Source organism: Lagenorhynchus albirostris, chromosome 10, assembly GCF_949774975.1.
Source record: "Lagenorhynchus albirostris chromosome 10, mLagAlb1.1, whole genome shotgun sequence".
Taxonomy (NCBI): Eukaryota; Metazoa; Chordata; class Mammalia; order Artiodactyla; family Delphinidae; genus Lagenorhynchus; species Lagenorhynchus albirostris.
This window is the reverse complement of record NC_083104.1, coordinates 46,118,117-46,137,881: the sequence shown is the minus strand read 5'-3', so window position 1 is coordinate 46,137,881 and position 19,765 is coordinate 46,118,117. Positions and strand designations below refer to the sequence as shown.

The window sequence follows — 19,765 nt, the reverse complement described above, 5'->3', positions numbered from 1 at the left end:
TACATTTTAAGCTAATCTAATCCACCTTCAAATAGTACTATACTACCTCATATGTAGTGTGGTACATGTATGCCGTATAATAAAGTATTCCCAATTCCTCCCTCTTGTCCCTTAAAACATAGCTATCATTCATTTCACTTTTCCGTATGCTATAATCACCTAATAACAGTTATTGCTTTAAACAAGCAGTTATCTTTTAGATCAGTTAAGAATAAGAAAAACAAAATGTTTTATTTTACCTTCATTTGTTCCTTCTCTGACACTCTTTATTTCTGTAGATCCAGGTTTCTGACCTACGTCATTTTCCTTCTGCCTGAAGAACTTCCTTTAACATTTCCTGCAGGGCACGTCTGGTGGCAGTGGGTTGTCATTCATATTCATTCTCGCTCTCTCTTTCTCTCAGACTTCTGGAATAATAACTTATGAAATAATAGAAAGTTTTTACTTCTCTTTCACCTTTGAAAGATAATTTCAGCTAGAGTTTATATCTCTAGCTCACTGGGGATTTCTTTCCACACTTTGAATCTTTCATTTTATTCTCTTCTTGCTTGCATGGTTTCTGATGAGAAGTCTGCTCTATTTTATTCTTGTTCCTTTGTAGGAAAGGTGTTTTTCTCCCGTCTTCTCTCAAGATTTTCTCTTTGTCTTTGGTCTTCTGCAGTTTGAATATAATGACTAGGTATAGATATTTTAGTATTTACCAGCTTCATGTTTTATGAGCTTCCTGGATCTTTGATTTGGTGTCTGTCGTTAATTCTGGAAAGTTCTCAGCCGTTATTTCTTCTGCTCCATTCTCTCTTTATTCTCTTTCTAGTGTCACAGTTATGCACGTGATACACCTTTTTAATATTGTCCCACAGTTAATGGCTAATTTCTTTTTTGTCCATTCTTTTTCTCTTAGCATTTCATTGTGCGAAGTTTCATTTGACCTATCTTCGAGAGTGCTGGGTTTTCCTCAGCTGTCTCCTGTCATCTGATGAGCCTGTCAAAGGCATCCTTCATTTCTGTTAGTCTTTTTGATTTTTAGCATTTCAGTTTGATTGTTTTGTAGATTTTCCGTTTCTTTGCTTACATTATTCATCTGTTCTTGCATTTTGCCTACTTTTACCATTAAAGCCCTTAACATATTCATCATAGTTATTTTAAATTCTCTTCCTGATAATTTCCAAATCTGTTATATCCAAGTCTGGTTCTGATGGTTTCTTCAGAGTGTTTTCCTTGCCTTTTGGCATGCCTTGCAATTTGGTGTTGAAAGTCAGACATGCTCGATGGGGCAGCAGATGAGGTAAATAGACCTTTAGTTTGAGAACTTACATTAATCTGTCTAGGAGTTGGGCTGTATTCAGTGTTTATTCTGGCTCTAGGTACCAGAGGCTTTAAGTTCCTCTAATATCCTTGTTTTCGTTTCTCCTCTTTACTATGGGCTTCCCTATGTTTTCCTCCTTAGGGAGAGTCTGTGTCTTACAGCCCATGTAACTATAACCCACTGTTGTTATACTTGAGCCCTGTTGGTGTGTGAGAACATGTTGGGGAGGGGACACATTCTGTAATCTTCCAATTAAATCTCAGTCTTTTAGGGGGGGCACTGTTTCAGGACAAGTGTTCATCCCTGGTATAGCTTTTCCACCCATCCCCATCCCCTTCCCCTTCCCTGTCTGCAGAGTTCCCGGGTCTATTTCCTTGAAGCCCTGACCTCTGTTGACTATGTTATGTTTTTGTCTTTATTTCTCCCTAGGTGAGACAGGATGGCGGGAGGGGGCTGGAGCCGGGAAGAATTTCCCTATCCCAGTTGAAATCAAGTTTCAGAATTTTCCCTGGCTAAGTCCTTGGCTAAGTCCTTACCCCTGGAGGGTAAGCCATTGTTATGGAGAAGGTTCTGAATAGTATTTCCTCATGCCTGTTCTTCTTCTCCTGCAAGACCCATGAGGGGATCCTTCTTGTATCCTCACCATGGGAACCTGATAGAGTTCCTGGAGGGAAAGCCTGTGGAAGTGTGGGGACCCCCCTAAGACAGCAACCCATAGGGGTTTCTCACTCACGCTAGTCTCACTCAACCACTAGCAATTCATCAAAATTACCAGTTTAAAAAAAAAAAAAATTACCAGTTAAGTGTTCCTGCTAGTTAATGGCTCCAGCAGCTTCTGTTCCAGCTTCTGTTGCTTTATCTCTCTGGATACACCTGTCTCTCCAGACTTTTTGGGGTGGTCGTTTGTCCTCACTTCTCAGACAGGTCAAAGAAGTCATTAATTTTCAGTTCGTCCAGCTTTTTCTTGTTGTATTGACAGGAATGATGTCTTCCAAACTCTTTACGTGTTGGAGCTGAAACCAGCAGTGCTTATAAGTCTTTTTTGAGGAGTTTTATTAGGTTTTGTATAAATTCGTCAGTTACAGAAATAGTAAGTTGAATAGTAAGTTGAAGCATATGTTCAGTAGTAAATATGACAAATCTTGCTTCAGGGAAACATATAAAACATATAAACATATAAAGCAGAATGTTTCAATAATTAAGCAAACCAATTATTTGCTCAATGACAGTGGCAGTGAAAAGTCCACAGTGGGATAGGCAGGAATCTAACCCCCCACCCTCTCCTGCCCAGTCTTTTAGGCTTTTCTTCTTTGCAGATTCTGAGATGCAGTTTAGGACCTTTCTGTCATCCATCACCCAGTTAATTCGCTGATGCCACTGGGATGGTTTGGTGCTTGAGATGTAAAGCCCATTATATTCTGGCACAAGTTCTCAATTTAGAAGTATATTTTTGTTCGAAACATTTGTTCAGAGTGAAAACTGCAGACAGTGACATTGTGGCCGTCCACAGAACATGAGTATATGCATATAAGCAGTATTAACTGAATTGGAATGAAGACTTATGAAGAGCAGAATTAAGAGTTACCATCTTTTCATTTATAAACAGATACGATCTGAGTTTTATTATTTTTATTTTTATTTTATTTTATTGTTTGCGGTATGCGGGCCTCTCACTGTTGTGGCCTCTCCCGTTGAGGAGCACAGGCTCTGGACGCGCAGACTCAGTGACCATGGCTCACGGGCCCAGCCGCTCCGCGGCATGTGGGATCTTCCCGGACCAGGGCACAAACCCGTGTCCCCTGCATTGGCAGGCAGACTCTCAACCGCTGCACCAGGGAAGTCCTGGATCTTATTTTTTTAATCCACTCAGCTTCTCATGTCTTTTGATCAGGGAATATAATCTGTTTACATTTAAAGTAACTACTGGTAGTAACAAAATTATTATTGCAATTTTATTCATTTTTTCTGTATATCTTATAGTTATTTAAGATATATATACTCCTTTGTGTTTTGTTGATTTTTTTTCGTAGTGACTTGTTTTTGATTTCTTTCTCATTTTTCTTTTATGTGTTTTCTATAGGTATTTCTTTGTGGTTATCATGGAGAGTACGTAAAACATCTTATAGTATATATAGTAATCTATTTTAAAATAATAGAAACTTCAGTCATGTACAAAATGTCTACTCTTTTACATCTCCCCTCCAATTTGTTATTGATGTCACAAATTACACAATTTTATAGTTATAGTTATTTTTATGAATTTATCCTTTAAATTCTATACCAGAATGAAAAGTGATATACACACCACCATTACTGTGTACTGTATTTGTCTATTTATTTACCTTCACCAGAAAGCTTTATAATTTTATATGCTTTTGTGTTGTTGTCCAGCATTCTTTCCTTTCAGCTTAATGGACTCCCTTTAATATTTCTTATAAGGCAGATGTGGTGGTGATGAATTCCCTTAGCTTTTGTTTATCTGGAAAGGTCTTTATTTCTCTTTCATTTTTGAAGGACAGTTTTGCTGGATATAGTATTCTTGGTTGGCAGGGTTTTTCTTTTAGCCCTTTGAATGTATCATCTTACTCCCTTCTGGCCTATATTTTTTTCTGCTAAGAACTCTTCTAATAATCTTACAGTAGCTCCCTTGTACATGATGTGACACAGTCTTGCTACTTTCAAGATTCTCTCTTTGTCCTTTGATGGTTTGATTACAGTGTATCTCAGTTTGGGGTTCTTTGGGTTCATCTGAGTTGGAGTCTTTTGAGTTTCTTGAATTTGGATGTCCAATTCATTCCTCACATTTGGGAAGGATTTGACCGTTATTTCTTCAAATAAGCTCTCTCCCTCTTTCTCTCTCTTCTCTTTCTGAGATTCCCATAATGCATATATTGGTAATACTTGCTGATGTCATTAAGTATCTTGAGCTTTCTTCATCTTTCTTGATTAGTTTTTCTTTTTGCTCTTCTGACACAGTAATTTCAGGTGACCTGTCTTAGAGTTCATGGATTCTTTCTTTTGCTTGAACAAGTTTGATGCTGAACCCATATAGTGAACTTCTCAATTCAGTTATTGCATTCTTCGGTTCCAGAATTTGTTTAGTTCTTTTTTTTTTTTATAGTTTCTATCTTTTTGTTGGTATTTTCATTTTGTTCACACATCATTTTCCTGATTTCGGTTACTTGTCTGTGTTCTCTTATAATTCACTGAGCTTCTTTAAGATGATTGTTTTGCGTTCTTTGTCATGTACTTCGTAGATTTCTGTTTCTTTAGGGTCTTTTTTTTGAGATTTATTACTTTCCTTTATTGTGTCATATTTCTGTTTATTAGTGTTCCTTATTTTTTTGCTGAGATATGGGCATTTGAAAAAACAGCCATCTCTCCCAGTCTTCACAAACTAGCTTCATACAGGCAAAGACCTCCGTCAGTCAGCCCAGCTAGAGATTCTGGGAATGTCTCAAACATTCTGGAGATGTGTCTTTTCTAGGCTTGTGCGTGTATTTTCCCAAGTAGGTAAGTCTGCTGGTTTCTTTTTTAGGAGTTTGTAATCTCTTCCTCCCTCTGGTCTCTGTCTTCAGTACTGCAGGTTCTCTGGTATTTCAGCAATCTCTCCTTTGTTTTCATTGGCCCCCCAGGCATCCACAGTATGCAGGATCCTCTCCAGTGCCCTGAGTCTAATGAGACAGAAACCAGTTCCTAGGGAAGTCCCTTGAAAAGATGGAACGTACATTGAAAGTATGTTACATGTCTCTATTCACAAGTTGGGTGTTTTCTCCCAGTTGTGCTGAGCTGTGCCAGCTTGGAGGAAAGGTTATCATAGGTGAAATCCAACAGCTTTTCTTACTCGCTTACTCATTCTAAAGCAGCTCTTTTTAGCTTTGTGCTTCCCTAGAGTACTGTAGCTTCTTAGCTGTTTTCTGAAGTTCTCATGAAGGCTTTTTGGACTGTATGTTGTTCTTAAGTCAGTGTCTCTGTGGGGGAACAAGGTTTGGGACTTCCTATCCTGTCATACAGCTGACATCACTCTGGTCTCCAAGTCTTTAAATAAGAGTCTGGTATGACCTTAGGCTCGGCTTCTCTCTTGGGCCTGGCAACCCCACACAAGGAACTCTCCCAGAAGATCACATGCTTTCTTTCAAGGGCAGGTTTTCGGCTTTAGTGCAAGAGTAGAACTTGCAGTCAGTCTGTTACAAGGTGGCGTGAGAAAGGGCTTCCTATGGCCCCAGCTTTTCTGAAGGTAGTTCTTTAATGCGTTCACTTTGGTGCTGACTCCCTGCCCCAATCCTTTCCTTTTGTGGGGTTGAATCTGACATCTTCTGAGCCTCCTTTGGGAGGACCTGCCTTTGTCTCAGGAGACTTGAGCAGCACTTTCCACTCCATAAGTTCTATATTCAGAAGTTCTGGAAAATTCTCTGGTTTTCCAGTCTTGTTCTTTTTAGACTATATTTCTGTCATTTCAGGGGACCCTGGGGAGGTAGAAGAAGTACATGTGCATGCTTGATCTGCCATCTTAAAATGAAAATCCCTGATTTTTTTTTTCCTTAAGAGCCTAATTCCATAATTTTTTTCAATCTCAGCTTCATTAATCATTTCTTATTAATTGGTACTTCACATTTCGTTTGTCCGATAATCAGCAGAGGATGCTTTTCTGAAGGACTTTTCTTTTATTCAGTGAGCTCTGAATGGAAAGAGGTAATGTGGCAGACCTACCACTGTAGAAATCAAATTAACTTTTCAGAATTCCGTGAATTCAACTCTAATTTGCATATTCTATTTCAGAAGAGACAGGGTTGGGGACACACTGCTACAGACACAGCTGCTACTGTTGATCATATCATGAATTTTCTAGTTTTATTTTAAAATAAAAGGGTTCCTCTCACTCTCTGTGCACCTGGCACGAGACTCCCAAGAGTCTGACAGCCGTGCAGTGACCACAGGTGAGCGACACAGTGATGGTGGAGTGGGCAGTACTTTACCTCTGGCACCAGAAAACACGTAGCTTCTGAGTGTCAGTTTTCTCTGGTCCCGTTCTTTTTCCCTTTCCCAACCAAGACACCCTATAATCATTACCTGAACCATATTGTCATGGGTAGCCAACTTCTTTGTATTTATTAGTTTACAAATTCTGCCCATCTCCCCACCCCACCCCTCACTGTTTCTCTTCTCCTTTACTTTGTTTAGGATAAGTTTTGTGAGTTTCACTCTAAAGGAAGATCGTTGGTGAAGAATCATAATCATGGCCCATAAAATGTCTTCTCTTTTCATAAAGAGGCTATGAAAAGCCAACCCAGCTATTCATTTTGAGTGTGTTTTCCTTCAAATCTGAGCAGATTTGTATTTTATCTTAGGCTTTCTCTTATTTATGAAAACAAGTAAAAATAGCTAAAATTCTTTTCACAATTTTTTTCCTCTGTTCAGTTAGTGTAAAGTAGTTCCCAGCCTTGAAACAGATTTTCTGTATGAAAAATATAAACGAGATTTTAAAAATTAATCTTTTGAAGCACGGTGCTATAAATGTTATTTAGGTTTCTAGGCTAGACTACAAAAGCTTATTTAAATCCATCATGATGCTCAACTTGAATTCTGGATCCTGGGTACAAGAACCCACTAAGAAGAAAGAGGGGGGTAATGTATCCCTTCCTGATCATTCAGACAATGTTGGTTCCTCTCTGCTTCTCTTTACCCCTCTTCCTTGAAGCTGCTACCCTGTGTTGCCTTCCCCGCCCCACTCCCAAGGTCTCAAGGTTATCGGGGAGGGGGAGGACAGAGAGAGAGTGTTTGCTAACGCCAGCTAATTAATTAACAGGTATCTGTGAATGGTAATGCTTCTTAACCCTGCCAGAATATTTTCCCTTTTTAAAGATGGTGTGTTACGCCACATAAACCTAAAATTGGTGAAACTTCTGAGAGTGTAGCAAAGTGGGGGGAAAAAATCAGTGTGACGAGGTTTTGATAGGTAAGGTGGGAGAAGGCCACCACTGAAGCAGTCTGGCCCTGCATCCTTGTGCTCAGTCATTTGCAGAACGTGTGATTGCTTTTGCCAGCTTCTTGGACTCCCGATTAAAAGCCAGGCTCTCTGAGCTGCAGGTTGTTTGGTCTGGGTCTGTTTACTGGGCATGTGGGCAGTGGTGGCCAGGTGGGTTAGGAGCCTGGCAGGGCACGTGTAGTTCGTTTTTTAAATGAGTGGAATCCCTGCGTTCTTTTTCACATAAGTGTTTTTTACCCCGTACAAAAGTAATGCATGTCTGTTAAAGACTAAGGATAAAGAGGTTGCCCAAAGTGCTACCATCCAAACAAAATTTCATTGTGAAGATGTTGATAGTTCTTCCAATCTAGTTAATAAAGTTGGCATTTTTATTTTGTTCTCTGAGACGCTTTTCTCTTTCTGCTGGAGATTATGATTATCTGTTTTGAGGAAAGGATATTTAATGATGATTTGCGATTAGCTCTGTGAAAGAAAAGTGAGAACGCGATGTGTAATTCCCACCTCTCCTTCCTCATTTTTAAGTATTGAATTGCATATTCTAAGCAATAAATGTGTTTTAAAATTCCTAAGTCTCAAATTAGTGCCCTCAAATGCTTCTGTCCCTCGTGGTCAGCTCTTTCTCCTCGACAGGGACCACATCAGACCCCCTGTTTATGGCTAAGCCCCTGCCCGGCCCAGCAGCCTGGCTCTGTGCCTTGGAACTTCTTCCAGGAGCTTCACCTGTGTCCATTCTCTTGGTTCCATCCCCAAAGCATCTCAACATGTTTAGGACTTATACCTTTAAAGAACAAACACCTGGCCAGCACAGGTCTCTGTCCAGGTGCCCCCTCGTCCCTCACCCCTCCTTTGCAGGAAGCCTCTCTGAACCCTGTGGTCGGCACCTCCCTCCTCCAGCCTTGCCTGCCAGTCCCTTCCCAGCCCACTGAGTCCTGCTTCTGCGACCACTCAGCCGAAGCCACTCCCACCAGGGTCACCAGAGGCCTCCGGGTGGATAAACCTGTATGTTCCCCCTCAGGCTTCATGTACTTGACCCTCCGACACCCTCCTTGACTGGCTTCTTTCTCTCCCCTTTGCTTCTGAAACTCCAGAACCTCCTAGATTTCTGCCAGTTGCCGCCTGCTGCTTATCAGGCTTCTTGCTGGCCCCTCTCCCTCGCTCGTCATGCATGTTTCGGTTCCCCCACTTCCATCCTCTGCCATCGTCTTGCCATCTCGTCTTTCCTCTCTCTCACCACACAGCCTTGCAAATCTCGTCCACTCCCATGGCTTTATCTGCCACTTACACACATACAGCAGTGACCCAAATCTCTGCTTCCTTGACTCCGCTACCGTACTGCGTGCTGGACGTGTCCACTTAGACACTCCATAGACATCTGAAAATGCACAGCCCGCGCAGACCCCTTCTCCCCTCTGGCCTGCCCCCCGTCCTGTGCTTATCGGTTCAGTGCATGAGTCATGGCGGTCTGGCGAGTCTGCTGCTAACGAGCCCTCCAGTCACTCCTGGAGCTTCAGCCCCACTGCTCTAACGCACACTCAGGTCACCCTGCTCACTTGCCTGCACTTCCACACTCGTCTACGCCCCTTGCCACAGACAGAGAAATCTGATTGAGTCATTCCTGTGTACATGCTTTCAGCGCCTCCTCTGCTGCCTGTGTGCCCGGGCTCCTGGTTGCCTCTGCAGCCCCTCTCTTTTCAGCCCCCATCCCTTTGTCCGTTTGCCCTCTCTCTGGAAGCACTTCAGCCCCCTCTCCTTGCCTGGCTAACTCCTTCTCATCCATCATGTCTCTGTTCAAACTTATTTCTTCAGCAAGCCCTCTCTGACCTGCTGGTCCAAGCGCTCGTGGTCTCATGTGTGTACCCTGCCAGTAACACTCCCGCGTGGCGTTGTGATGGCCTGTCCTTACCCATCTCCCCACCTAGACTGTGCACCAGGACATCAGCGCTTTCGCTGCAGTGGCAAGCACAGCAGTCATGAATGGAGCGATGGACACAGGGCTACTGCCCTGCTGGCTTCTGGTGGCGTGGGAACCAGTGAAGAGTGCCGGCTCTGCAGCTTGCGGGGCTCTTCAAGGAGCGTGACCCTGGGGTTGTTACGTGGGACGTGAAAAGCTTGAAATAAGCAGGTCTACTAGGAACTTTTTTGCAAGTGTAGTTCCAAAGAAAATGATTTCTCTCCATATGGGCTTTTAAAAGCATTTATTATAGAATATTTGGGGGGAAGTAAAGCATAGAGAACCACTCATAAAAGCTCGTTGCTGCATAAGTGTTTTAACCATGTTAAAATGACTTCCTGTTTTAACTAAAACTGTCTAATGAATACCAACGTTTTTTCAATTCAAGAGAGCTTTATGAACATTTCCTATGGAAACTATGAGCACCGAGGTCTGTGGCAGCCTTGCCCAGTCACCCAGCAGCCAGTCCTGGTTCCCAAAGAAGAGTTGACACATCTTACAGGTCCCCTGTAAGGGAAGTGCTTGACAGGGTCTCCTTTCTCAATAATTCCTCCCGAGACTCCAGAGAAGAGAAAATGGGGACAGATTTGCTAAGAGAGATGGGATGGGGCCAGTGACCGGGTCACGGTGGGGCTCTGGCAACTTGAGGACACACAGTTTCTGAAAAATACGGATTTCTTTCCATTCACTAATTTGTTTATTTCTTGTCTAACAATTCTACTGAAGAGGTTAAGTCTTATATAAAGTTATATCTCAGTGCTCCAGTGGAATGAAATAATGACACAGTATAGCTCTTTCTAAATTATTCATTTGTTCTTTGTTGATTATCTCCAGGTTCCTGTTAATTCAGTTCACTTAGTTCAGAATTATAACACATGATGTCATCTGTTTTCCCTTCTTGTTTTCACACTGTAGACACCTAATCAGTATCTTCCAGTGCCTGACTGCCCATCCCTGGTCTGCTCCAGATCTCCTGCTAATACCAGGCAGTGCCTGGCCTTCCCTGGGGTTCTGCCGGTTTTCAAGTTTTTGTATTGAATTATTGCTTGTTCCGGCACGATGTTGATTTCCTTCATTATCTCATGCTTCTCCCAGGAGATGTCCACATGTTATTTATCCTTTATCCCCCTTTTGAAAATATCACAGTAAGGAATTCACTTATTTTTTTTCAGCTGTCTTCCTTTTCGGTCAATAATTCAATGCAACATTTCTTACAGCCTGTTCCATCTCCTTCACTGATTTTCTTAATGCCTTTTAATTATTTCCTACCTTTAAAATGTATTATCCAGCCTTTAATATTTAGTAATTCGTGCTGTCATCAAAGAGGCAACTTTAAGGATCATTCAGCTTCCTGTGGGTCTTGATCCTGGGTCACAGGATGGAGGCAGAATTAGAGAAGCATCGAGTCGAGGCTGTGCATCTGAGGAGCAGGCTTACCAGGGGAAGCAGTCCTGTTGGCTTATTTCTGCAGAGAAAGGAGCATAATTATAAACCTCATATTATTATGTTAGAAAACCTCTGTATGGTGTTGGTGTAGAAGGGAAATAAAATAGCCACGTTCTAAGTTTCCCATGTTATAAAGGATGCGTTTTACATAATATAAAGGATACACTCTCCATTTCTGTATACATTTCTGCCTCACAATATGTGGAGTCTGCAACACAAGGTAGCACCTTACAGTCGATCAACTCATCAATATTTATTGATTGTCATTTCATGAAAGAAACTGCACCAGACACTACTGGGGATGCAGAGGATACAAGGTACCAAAAGGCACATGCACATTCCACGTAACTCAGCCTGAAGTACAGCACAGGGGAGGATGTTGTTACACAAAGAGCAACGTTTGGCTCTGCACACGTTGCACACTAAATACATTGGGGATTAAGACATGCATTTAAAAAAGCATTTGGTGGGAGACTTCTCAGAATAAACTTTATTTTTCACTGAGAGTAGCATATGGTATCATTTTAAGGGAATAACTGATTTTAAAAGAATAAAGCAAAGTAAGTCCATAATTCTTGAATGGGCCACAGTGGGATGGATTAAATATAACTCATGGACCTGGTTGATCTGTGATACATCCCAGGCCAGTAATTGGAAGTGACCCAAGATTAACGAGAAGGATCACGGTGTTGAGGTGCTAATTTGTCTCCTCGCCCACACGGTCTAATGTGTCCCTGTAACGTGTGCTCTTTCTTGTTTTCAGCACGCACTCCTGGCTTTGAAGTTCATCCTTGCATTTGCCATACCTGATAAGCCGCGGCATATCCAGATGAAACTGGCCAGATTGGAATTTGAATCTTTGGAGGCACTCAAGCAGCAGGTAAGGGCAACTGTCCTGAAAATAAAAATGTATTTCTTTAGCAAATGCCAGGAAACATAAGTCAGAGAACTCACTCTCAGCTTTTACCTCAGCCTTGAAGTTACCAGTTTAAATAAGTATAGAAGATTCCAGTTTTTAAACTTTTACTTATTTATCTTACTTTTGGCTGCGCTGGGTCTTCGTTGCTGTACGCGGGCTTTCTCGAATTGCGGCGAGCGGGGCCTACTCTTCGTTGCAGTGCGCGGGCTTCTCATTGCGGTGGCTTCTCTTGTTGTGGAGCGCAGGTTCTAGGCGCGCATGCTTCAGTAGTTGTGGCACATGGGCTCAGTAGTTGTGGCTCATGGGCTCTAGAGCACAGGCTTAGTAGTTGTGGCTCACAGGCTTAGTTGCTCCGCAGCATGTGGGATCTTCCCACACCAGGGCTCGGACCTGTGTCCCCTGCATTGGCAGGCGGATTCTTAACCACTGTGCCACCAGGGAAGTCCCTCAGCTGTGTTTAGTTTTTTTAATTTTTATTTCATATTGGAGTATAGTTGATTTACAATGTTGTTTGTTTTAGGTGTACAGCAACCTGATTCAGTTACACATATCCATATATCTATTCTTTTTCAGATTCTTTTCCCATTTAGGTTATTACAGAATATTGAGCAGAGTTCTCCGTGCTATACAGTAGGTCCTTGTTGGTTACGTATTTTAAATATAGTAGTGTGTATATGTCAATCCCCAAACTCCCAATTTATCCCTCCCCCTACCTTTCCCCTTTGGTAACCATAAATTTGTTTTCTAAATCTGTGAGTCTGTTTCTGTTTTGTAAATAAGTTCATTTGTATCATTTTTTTTTTTGGATTCTGCATATAAGTGAGATCATATCTTTGTCTTTCTCTGACTTACTTGACTTAGTATGATAATCTCCAGGTCCATGCATGTTGCTGCAAATGGCATTATTTAATTCTTTTAATTGCTGAGTGATATTCCATTGTATATATGGACCACATCTTCTTTATCCATTCATCTTTCAATGGACATTTTGGTTGTTTCCATGTTTTGGCTATTGTAAATAGTGCTGCTATGAACACAGGGGTGTGTGTATATCTTTTTAAAAAATTAATTAATTAATTTTTGGCTGCATTAGGTCTTTGTTGCTGCGCGTGGGCTTTCTTTAGTTGTGGCGAGCGGGTGCTACTCTTCGTTGTGGTGCACAGGCTTCTCGTTGCGGTGGCTGCTCTTGTTGCGGAGCACGGGCTCTAGGCGCGCGGGCTCAGTAGTTGTGGCACACAGGCTTAGTTGCTCTGCAGCATGTGGGATCTTCCCGGACCAGGGCTTGAACCCGTGCCCCCTGCATTGGCAGGCGGATTCTTAACCGCTGCGCCACCAGGGAAGCCCCTGTTTATAGGCTTTTTGCTGATGGCCATTCTGACCGGTATGAGGTGATATCTCGTTGTAGTTTTGATTTGCATTTCTCTAATAATTAGCGATGTTGAGCATCTTTTCACGTGCCTCTTGGCCATCTGTATGTCTTCTTTGGAGAAATGTCTATTTAGGTCTTCTGCCCAGTTTTTGATTGGGTTGTTTGTCTTTTTAGAGAAGATTCCAGTTGAGGATGGCATAACAAAACCAAATTCCTAATAATATGAGCAACAAATAGGTTTAAAGAACTAAACTAAGCAAAACAAAAATATTCAAGCAATGTTAAATGAAGACCAGAGCTGGCATTCAGCAAAAGAACCAGACAGAGATTTCCAAGAATCTCCCTGGGGCAGGTCCACAGTTCCCAAGTCTACCTTCTACAGAAACATTAGGGGAGGAGAAGTGAGGAGTTGGAATCCTGAATAATATCTCACAGAGCACGAGAGAGAACGGGAGAGTGTGGGCAGAAGCAGCAAAAAATGCCGTGGAGGTAGAATCCTCTTCCTGATGATTTACACATTCTACCAAAGGGTCCCCCCCACCCCTGCCCCCAAAAGAAAGAGAGAATTTAAAAAGCCATGCTGGAGCTCACCATTTTGGTGATTTTCTACCTGTAACAGAACGGGAGTCGGGAGACAAAAGATCCCTAGATGCCCAGAGCTGGTCATCTGCGGTCATACATAGGAATTTCACGAATGAGAAAATCAGTAAGGCAGAGTCATCTGAGGGGACAAGCTCTGGGTCCAGGACCTCTCTGACCCACGCAGTCCTGTATGCTTCCAAACCACCTTTTACAGGAATTTTTCCTTTTATATTCGGGGAATTGGGAGAAAAAAAAACCTTGAAGAGGACCCACTCAAGCCAACCTTCTGATAGAAGCCCGGGCTCCAAGGGTGGTGCTCCAGATAGGGGAACCCCACATCGGGGCAGAACCTGACCCTGATTAGGTGGGGTGAGCCCAGCAGAATAAGACTTGTGATCAGAGTACAGAGAAGAGGGAGAACCCTGGGTCCACTGCGTTGGCTGTTCTGATGTTTGTCCCAGTGGGTGAGGAGACTGAATTAGCTGTGTTTCCTAACTGTAGGGCCTGTGGGCTCGCCAGTGTGTTTGTCTCTTAGACGGAAACGCAGCGTCATGCTCAGTAGTGAAACACCAGCAACATTCACAACAGTGTCAGGAGACCCATTATCACTACTGACGTTTAGCATGGTTCTGGAGGCGTAATCAATGTAGTTACACAAGAGGAAGAGATAAGTTCAAGGAACCCGGAAGAGGCAAAGTTATCATTACTTGAAGATTATAAGATTATGTGTCTAAAAGTCACAAGATAAATTCTTACAACAGGAACATTTGAAAAGAAGCAGGTTGTAAAGTTTGTCTAAAATCATCTGTTTCCTTTCAAAAAAATAGTAACCAGTTTGAGAATATTATTGAGAGAAAAGTCCCATTTACAGAAGAAACCAAAATAAAATCTGTAGGTGGTAATTTATGAAAACTATGTGGATAATCAACGTGAAGAATATTTTTTAAACTCTACTGGGATCAAAAGATTCAATCTTGTGAATATGTAATGCCAAGTCAAATATATAGAAATAAACATTTGAGAATAGCAAGGAGACTTCGGAAAAAGAAGGAAAATGAGGCCTCTAGCTCTGCCGTATTAAAGTGTATTTTGAATAATTCAATCGTCGTGGTAATTAAGTCCATTTTGAATGAGGGGAGAAACGGACAGGTCAGTGGAATAGATCAGAGATTCCATAAATGGACCCAAATAAAAATAGGACTTTATGGGAAAAGTGACGTTTTATGTCAGTAGGAAAAAAGAAAGATTGTTTGTTACATGGTTTGATGATGACAAACAGTTGTTTGGGAAAATTATTACACTTGTTTCTACCTCATTTCTTATGTACCTCTCTCCCCTCCACCCAACAAAGTTCAGATGGTTGAGAAATTGAAACGTAAAAAACTTAAACCATAAAAGGTCTATTAAAAAGCATGGGTACTTCTTCCAGTGGGAAATGCCTTTCTAATCAGGACACAAATCCCCGAATTTATAAAGGAAAATATTGATACAGTAAGATACAAGAAAATTTTAAACTTCTGTACCACAGAAAAAAAAAGAAAATTGAAAAGATAAATTGGACAAACTGGGGAAATAATGTGCTCAGCTCTCACTTGGAGGAGAGGGCAGAGAGGTAGGATGGACGGGGAGGTTCCAAACAGTCTAACGTTCCTTAGACTCTGCGAGGAACACAGACTGTTATGAGGGCCTCAATGTTGAGATTCTCAGCTTAGATGAGTCCTCTTTCCTGAACATAACCGCCTGAGCGCGCTCGGGCGTCCTGCTGGTCCCTCCTGGCTGTCCATGGCCACCCCTCCTCACCTCTCACAAGGATCCTTCTTCCACATTGCAGAAGGAAGCCACACCTCTCACCATTTGGAGCCCCTACCATGTGCCTTGTCCCCAGAGTTACCCCCCCAACCAAGTAACAGAACCTTTCAAAATGGAGGTGTCGGGCTAAGCTGCATTCGATAAAGGCACCCCAGTCTCCTGCCCTCCATCCCCTTAAGAAATGCATTTCCAAAATATAGCTAGAAATTTATGTTCAGTGTTTATCAAAATGTGTACTCTGTTTATATAATTATTATCATTTATGCACCAGTAATAATTGTAATGATCAGTCCGTCCAGAAGAAGATTTTAAATACCTATCGTGACACTTCTGGTCATAGGGAATTTTAAAGGCTTCTTAAGTTTCAATTTTGAGCATCTAATGATTGCAGCAAAGTATTAGAAAGAGATTGATGAAGACTTTCAAGCAAAACAAAATTTATTAAGTTAAGATTCTTTGGGAGAAGTGGAAAGAAAATATTACTTCAATGAAGAAAAAGAAGGAAAACCAAAATTTTTACTATTAATTCAGAGCGTGTTCGTGTATCTTTTGAATGGGTGATGGTGGATATCACGTCACTATAATGTTCAGCATTTCTTGGATATCTTTAAAAGAGTGACCTCATAGTTTATTTTTAAGTGTCAATATTTACAGTATGCTAGAAAATATATTTTTGCAACTGTTTAATTTATGATGAAAATTTTAGATGTCAACTTAAAATCGTGTGGGAGGGCATTTGGCATCCAGAAATTTTAAGGGTTACGTAAGCAAAAAAAATTTTTTTTAATTGAACAGCATTGTCTCTGGAAGAGTTTTGGTAAATCAGGTTTCTCCACTGATTACATTTCTAGTGAGGTTTTAGAGATTGGGGCAGGCTGGCCATGTACACACCTTCGCTCCAGGTCAAGGCAAGATCTTGCTTCATGTTAGGAAAGCTTTCCTCTCCTCTCACTCAGGATTTCACCCTGCCATGTATTTGTCTAAAAAGCAAAGGGTCTTTCTCGATCTTGGATATGACTAACGTGTCTCTTGTTACTAAACACATTTACCTGAAAGTCCTACTTCAGAGCTATCATGTTTGCTTTGGAGGGACTGGTGGATATTAGTATTTACTATGGATGTGACTAAATAACCTCCCAAGTCATCTCAGCTCCTAGATTCCCGTATCTTCAGATACACCCCACCTGACAGTAAAGCAAAGTCCAAGGTCGACGACAAGTTTTGTTTACGGTCATCTTCACTGGGAAATGAAACATTAACCAAAATTCTATCTTATATTATATAAAAAGAAAAAAAATCTAAGTGATCTTAAGTCTCTTTGGGGTGTTTTCTCCTGAGGACATAGATGTGATTCTCTGATTGACATCCCCTTCTAAGAAAACGTGATTTTGGTGTCGATTTTGCTGTTAAGGTTCTGGTGGGACAGAGATGTCCAATACGTGTCCACTCAGTATATTTATCAAATGCCTCCGTAGAAGGGTGTTCCTGGCTTGTGCTAATAAGTGACTTAAACTTGTGCACTTGCAGCTCCAGTGTCTCGGATCCATCAAGTAGGCAGGAGGCCATGATGAGTACTTGTGGTTTCCTAGGGCCTTGACTGCAAACCCAGGAGAAGCTTTCCTCTTCCCACTTACCGCCACTGCTTGTTTTTGTTAAAATACAATCTGAGAATAAAAGGTCCAGAGTAAAACCTGGACAGAAGGTCTTCTTTTGCTCACTCTGTCTCTCCTGCGGGCCCAGGGCTTTGCTGCATGGTTGACACTGCTGCCCGAGCCACCCAAGTTCATGCTGCTGCCAGTCGGAGACAAAGATTTGCTTCACATTTCCTCTTCAGTCTCACGGTTCAGAGGTCCTGAAAGGTCCTAGGTGTGGAAGGTCACCCACTTTGTGCTTTTCAAAAACGCAAATTCACTGGCGTGTCTTCAGTTTACTTGCTCAACTAGTGGCATTTCTAGGATATAGAATTTTTTCTTTGCTTTTTTTTTTTTTTTTTTTTAACTCTGACATTTAACTATCTGCTTTGTAAACCAGTGGAGCCTCACCTCCCGGGGCTATTCCCATGGACCAAAGGCAGAGAGAGCTTCTGCCACGTCTTCTGGTCAGTTGTGGACCGTGATCAAAAATGGAGTCACAGAAAACATATTTAAGAATAAATCCCATTAATGCCTAGCCTGTCCCCAGACTCTTTCACTGTTAGGTAGCTAGAAATTGACGACAAGCTTGTCAATAGAAATGATTACTCATGAATAATTACTGTATTATGTTTAATTTGTATTTGAATTGCTACCTTTCAACTCAGTTCCCATTTTATGGACAGAATGTGATTGGGAAGTGTAAGTCATTGGACAGTTCTTAAATCAGGCTGTGCATCTTGAAAGTAGAACTTGCAAAAAATGCATGAGGCCGGGCCACACACCGTGAAGACTGGTCCCCTGAAACTAAGGTTGAGCCCAGATACCTACATTTTCAAAACCCCTCCTATTGCTCCACACCCCTTCCCTCAACCCCTACCTCCCAGCAGAGATGGATCCCAAGCGCCGTCAGGTGAGCAAGTTCTGGGCCAAGTCCAGCCACAGGGAATGAGTTGGGTAGTGTCTTTGCACCTCAGCTTTTTTGTTTTATGAAATGAAGGTCAGTGGGAAGGGCCAGAAATGTACGTGTTTGACCCAGCACCCAAGTGATTCCAATGCAGGAGCCGTGGAGCCCACTGGGGGAAGTGCTCTGTGGTCCTGGCTATTCCTCCAGCTCATGGCAGGGAGGGGGCCGTGGTGAGTGTGGGAATGAACATGGAGAGGAAGGGTACCCAGGGCAGTTATTTTTTCAGTGTCAGATGGGAAACTGTGGCATTTCTAAATATATAAGCAAATGAGATATACTTGAAGGTGAGAGGCGAACTGGGGAAAATAAAATTGTTTGCTTTGCAAAGGGCATTTTCAAATGATTAGACTTCGGTTAGTGAGACCTTTACAGAGAATTCTAGACAGTAAATATCATCCTAGTGATGCCCTTTTATTTCTTTTCAAATTCATGTATTCAGCTCTCAGTAGTTTTAAGATCCAGTTAAAAATAGAAAGGAGTCTTATCCAGGTACCACTTGCTCCCTGGATGGCTTGGAGCACAAGGACACAACATCTTCAGTACAGCCATACCTCTGGGCAGCCAGCCCTCTCGGGAGCCAAGCACCCACAGAGGCCAGGGAGCTGGTCCAGATGGAGCCTTTGAGAAAGAGAACAGCCTCAGAAGTCAGTTGAAAGAACAGATAAGGACTCTAAGAAGACACCACATCGCGAATTATGGCCCTCAAGGGCTTCCAATCAAACGTGAGACCCTTGACCAGCAAGCCCGTTGGGCCAGCCTACATTATGTAATGTCTTTGTTTTCTAGGGTTAAGTATATTTAAACTATTTCCAACATTTCCCAAGAGCTTCTGAAGCTTTCTTTCCCTGCCTATTTGTGCTCTCAAGTTATGGTAGCTAGATACGCATTTTTAATGGAAAGTTAAGAGTTTCACAACATAGAATGAGGATGCTAAAGTATTTGACCTTTCAATATGTAATCACATGTTGATCTGCCAACTTGTAGTTCGGAATGAAATCTTGAATCCAGATAAAGAATTGGCTTCTGAGAAAGCCAGTGGCAGCCAGTGCCAGAGCCTCGGTCCTTGGGGAGGGGATGGTTCATTTCCCAGGGCCTCCAGTCAGCCCCCGCCTAGTAAGCTCAAAGTAAAGGTAAACTGAAGTCCACAGTGTTGCCAGAGTTCAAGTGGCCCCTCTAAGCTGGCGTCTCCCTCTCTCCTGTGTCGGGAGTTTGTCTCAGCCCTATGCAGCTTCAGGGCAAGTGGCTTGACCCTCCTGTTTCATAATCTCCCCAAACAGTCCTAGCACACGTGGGCAGAGTGAGGCTGCAGTGACACAGCATAAGACACACAGTGTGAAACAGGGCAGCGGCGGGGAGATGAGTTTGGTGCTGGAGGAGGAGGACCACCTCAGGCTTGAGTGCCCTGCATCACTGGGCAAACCAGGAGGGAATTCTGGGATAAAATGGTACCATAAAACCAGATGGGATGGCAAATCAGAATTGCACCTTTGCAGCAGTCCTACCTGTTTTCATGACCCGAACACAGCCGGGCAGTAACAATGACAGGGGCGGTAACAGATGGCACGCAGTGGGAGGGCACGTGAGCCAGGCACCATTCTAAGCCTTCCGTGTGGGCTGTGACTCCTAACAGCAGTTCTCGGAGGTGGGGTCTGTTAGCCATTTATTTGCACTTGATTTTTCACACAGTAGATTTCTCTCTAATTCATAAATGATAACTGTCTTCAAAGTGATTAATGCACCAACAAATACTGGCTCCTGTGCACCTCCTGAGTCCCTTCTGCTGTCACTTCTTTTTTTTT

General features: G+C 42.3%; 1 protein-coding gene across 1 annotated transcript in view; it reads left to right on the top strand.

The window, feature by feature from the left end:
* ANO10 (anoctamin 10) overlaps positions 1 to 19,765 on the top strand; it is a 213,148-nt gene that overhangs the window by 143,500 nt on the left and 49,883 nt on the right. Inside the window, exon 12 of the mRNA XM_060162288.1 lies at positions 11,453 to 11,569. Within this exon, the coding sequence (XP_060018271.1) occupies positions 11,453 to 11,569 (117 nt within the window). The remainder of the gene's footprint in view (positions 1 to 11,452; positions 11,570 to 19,765) is intronic.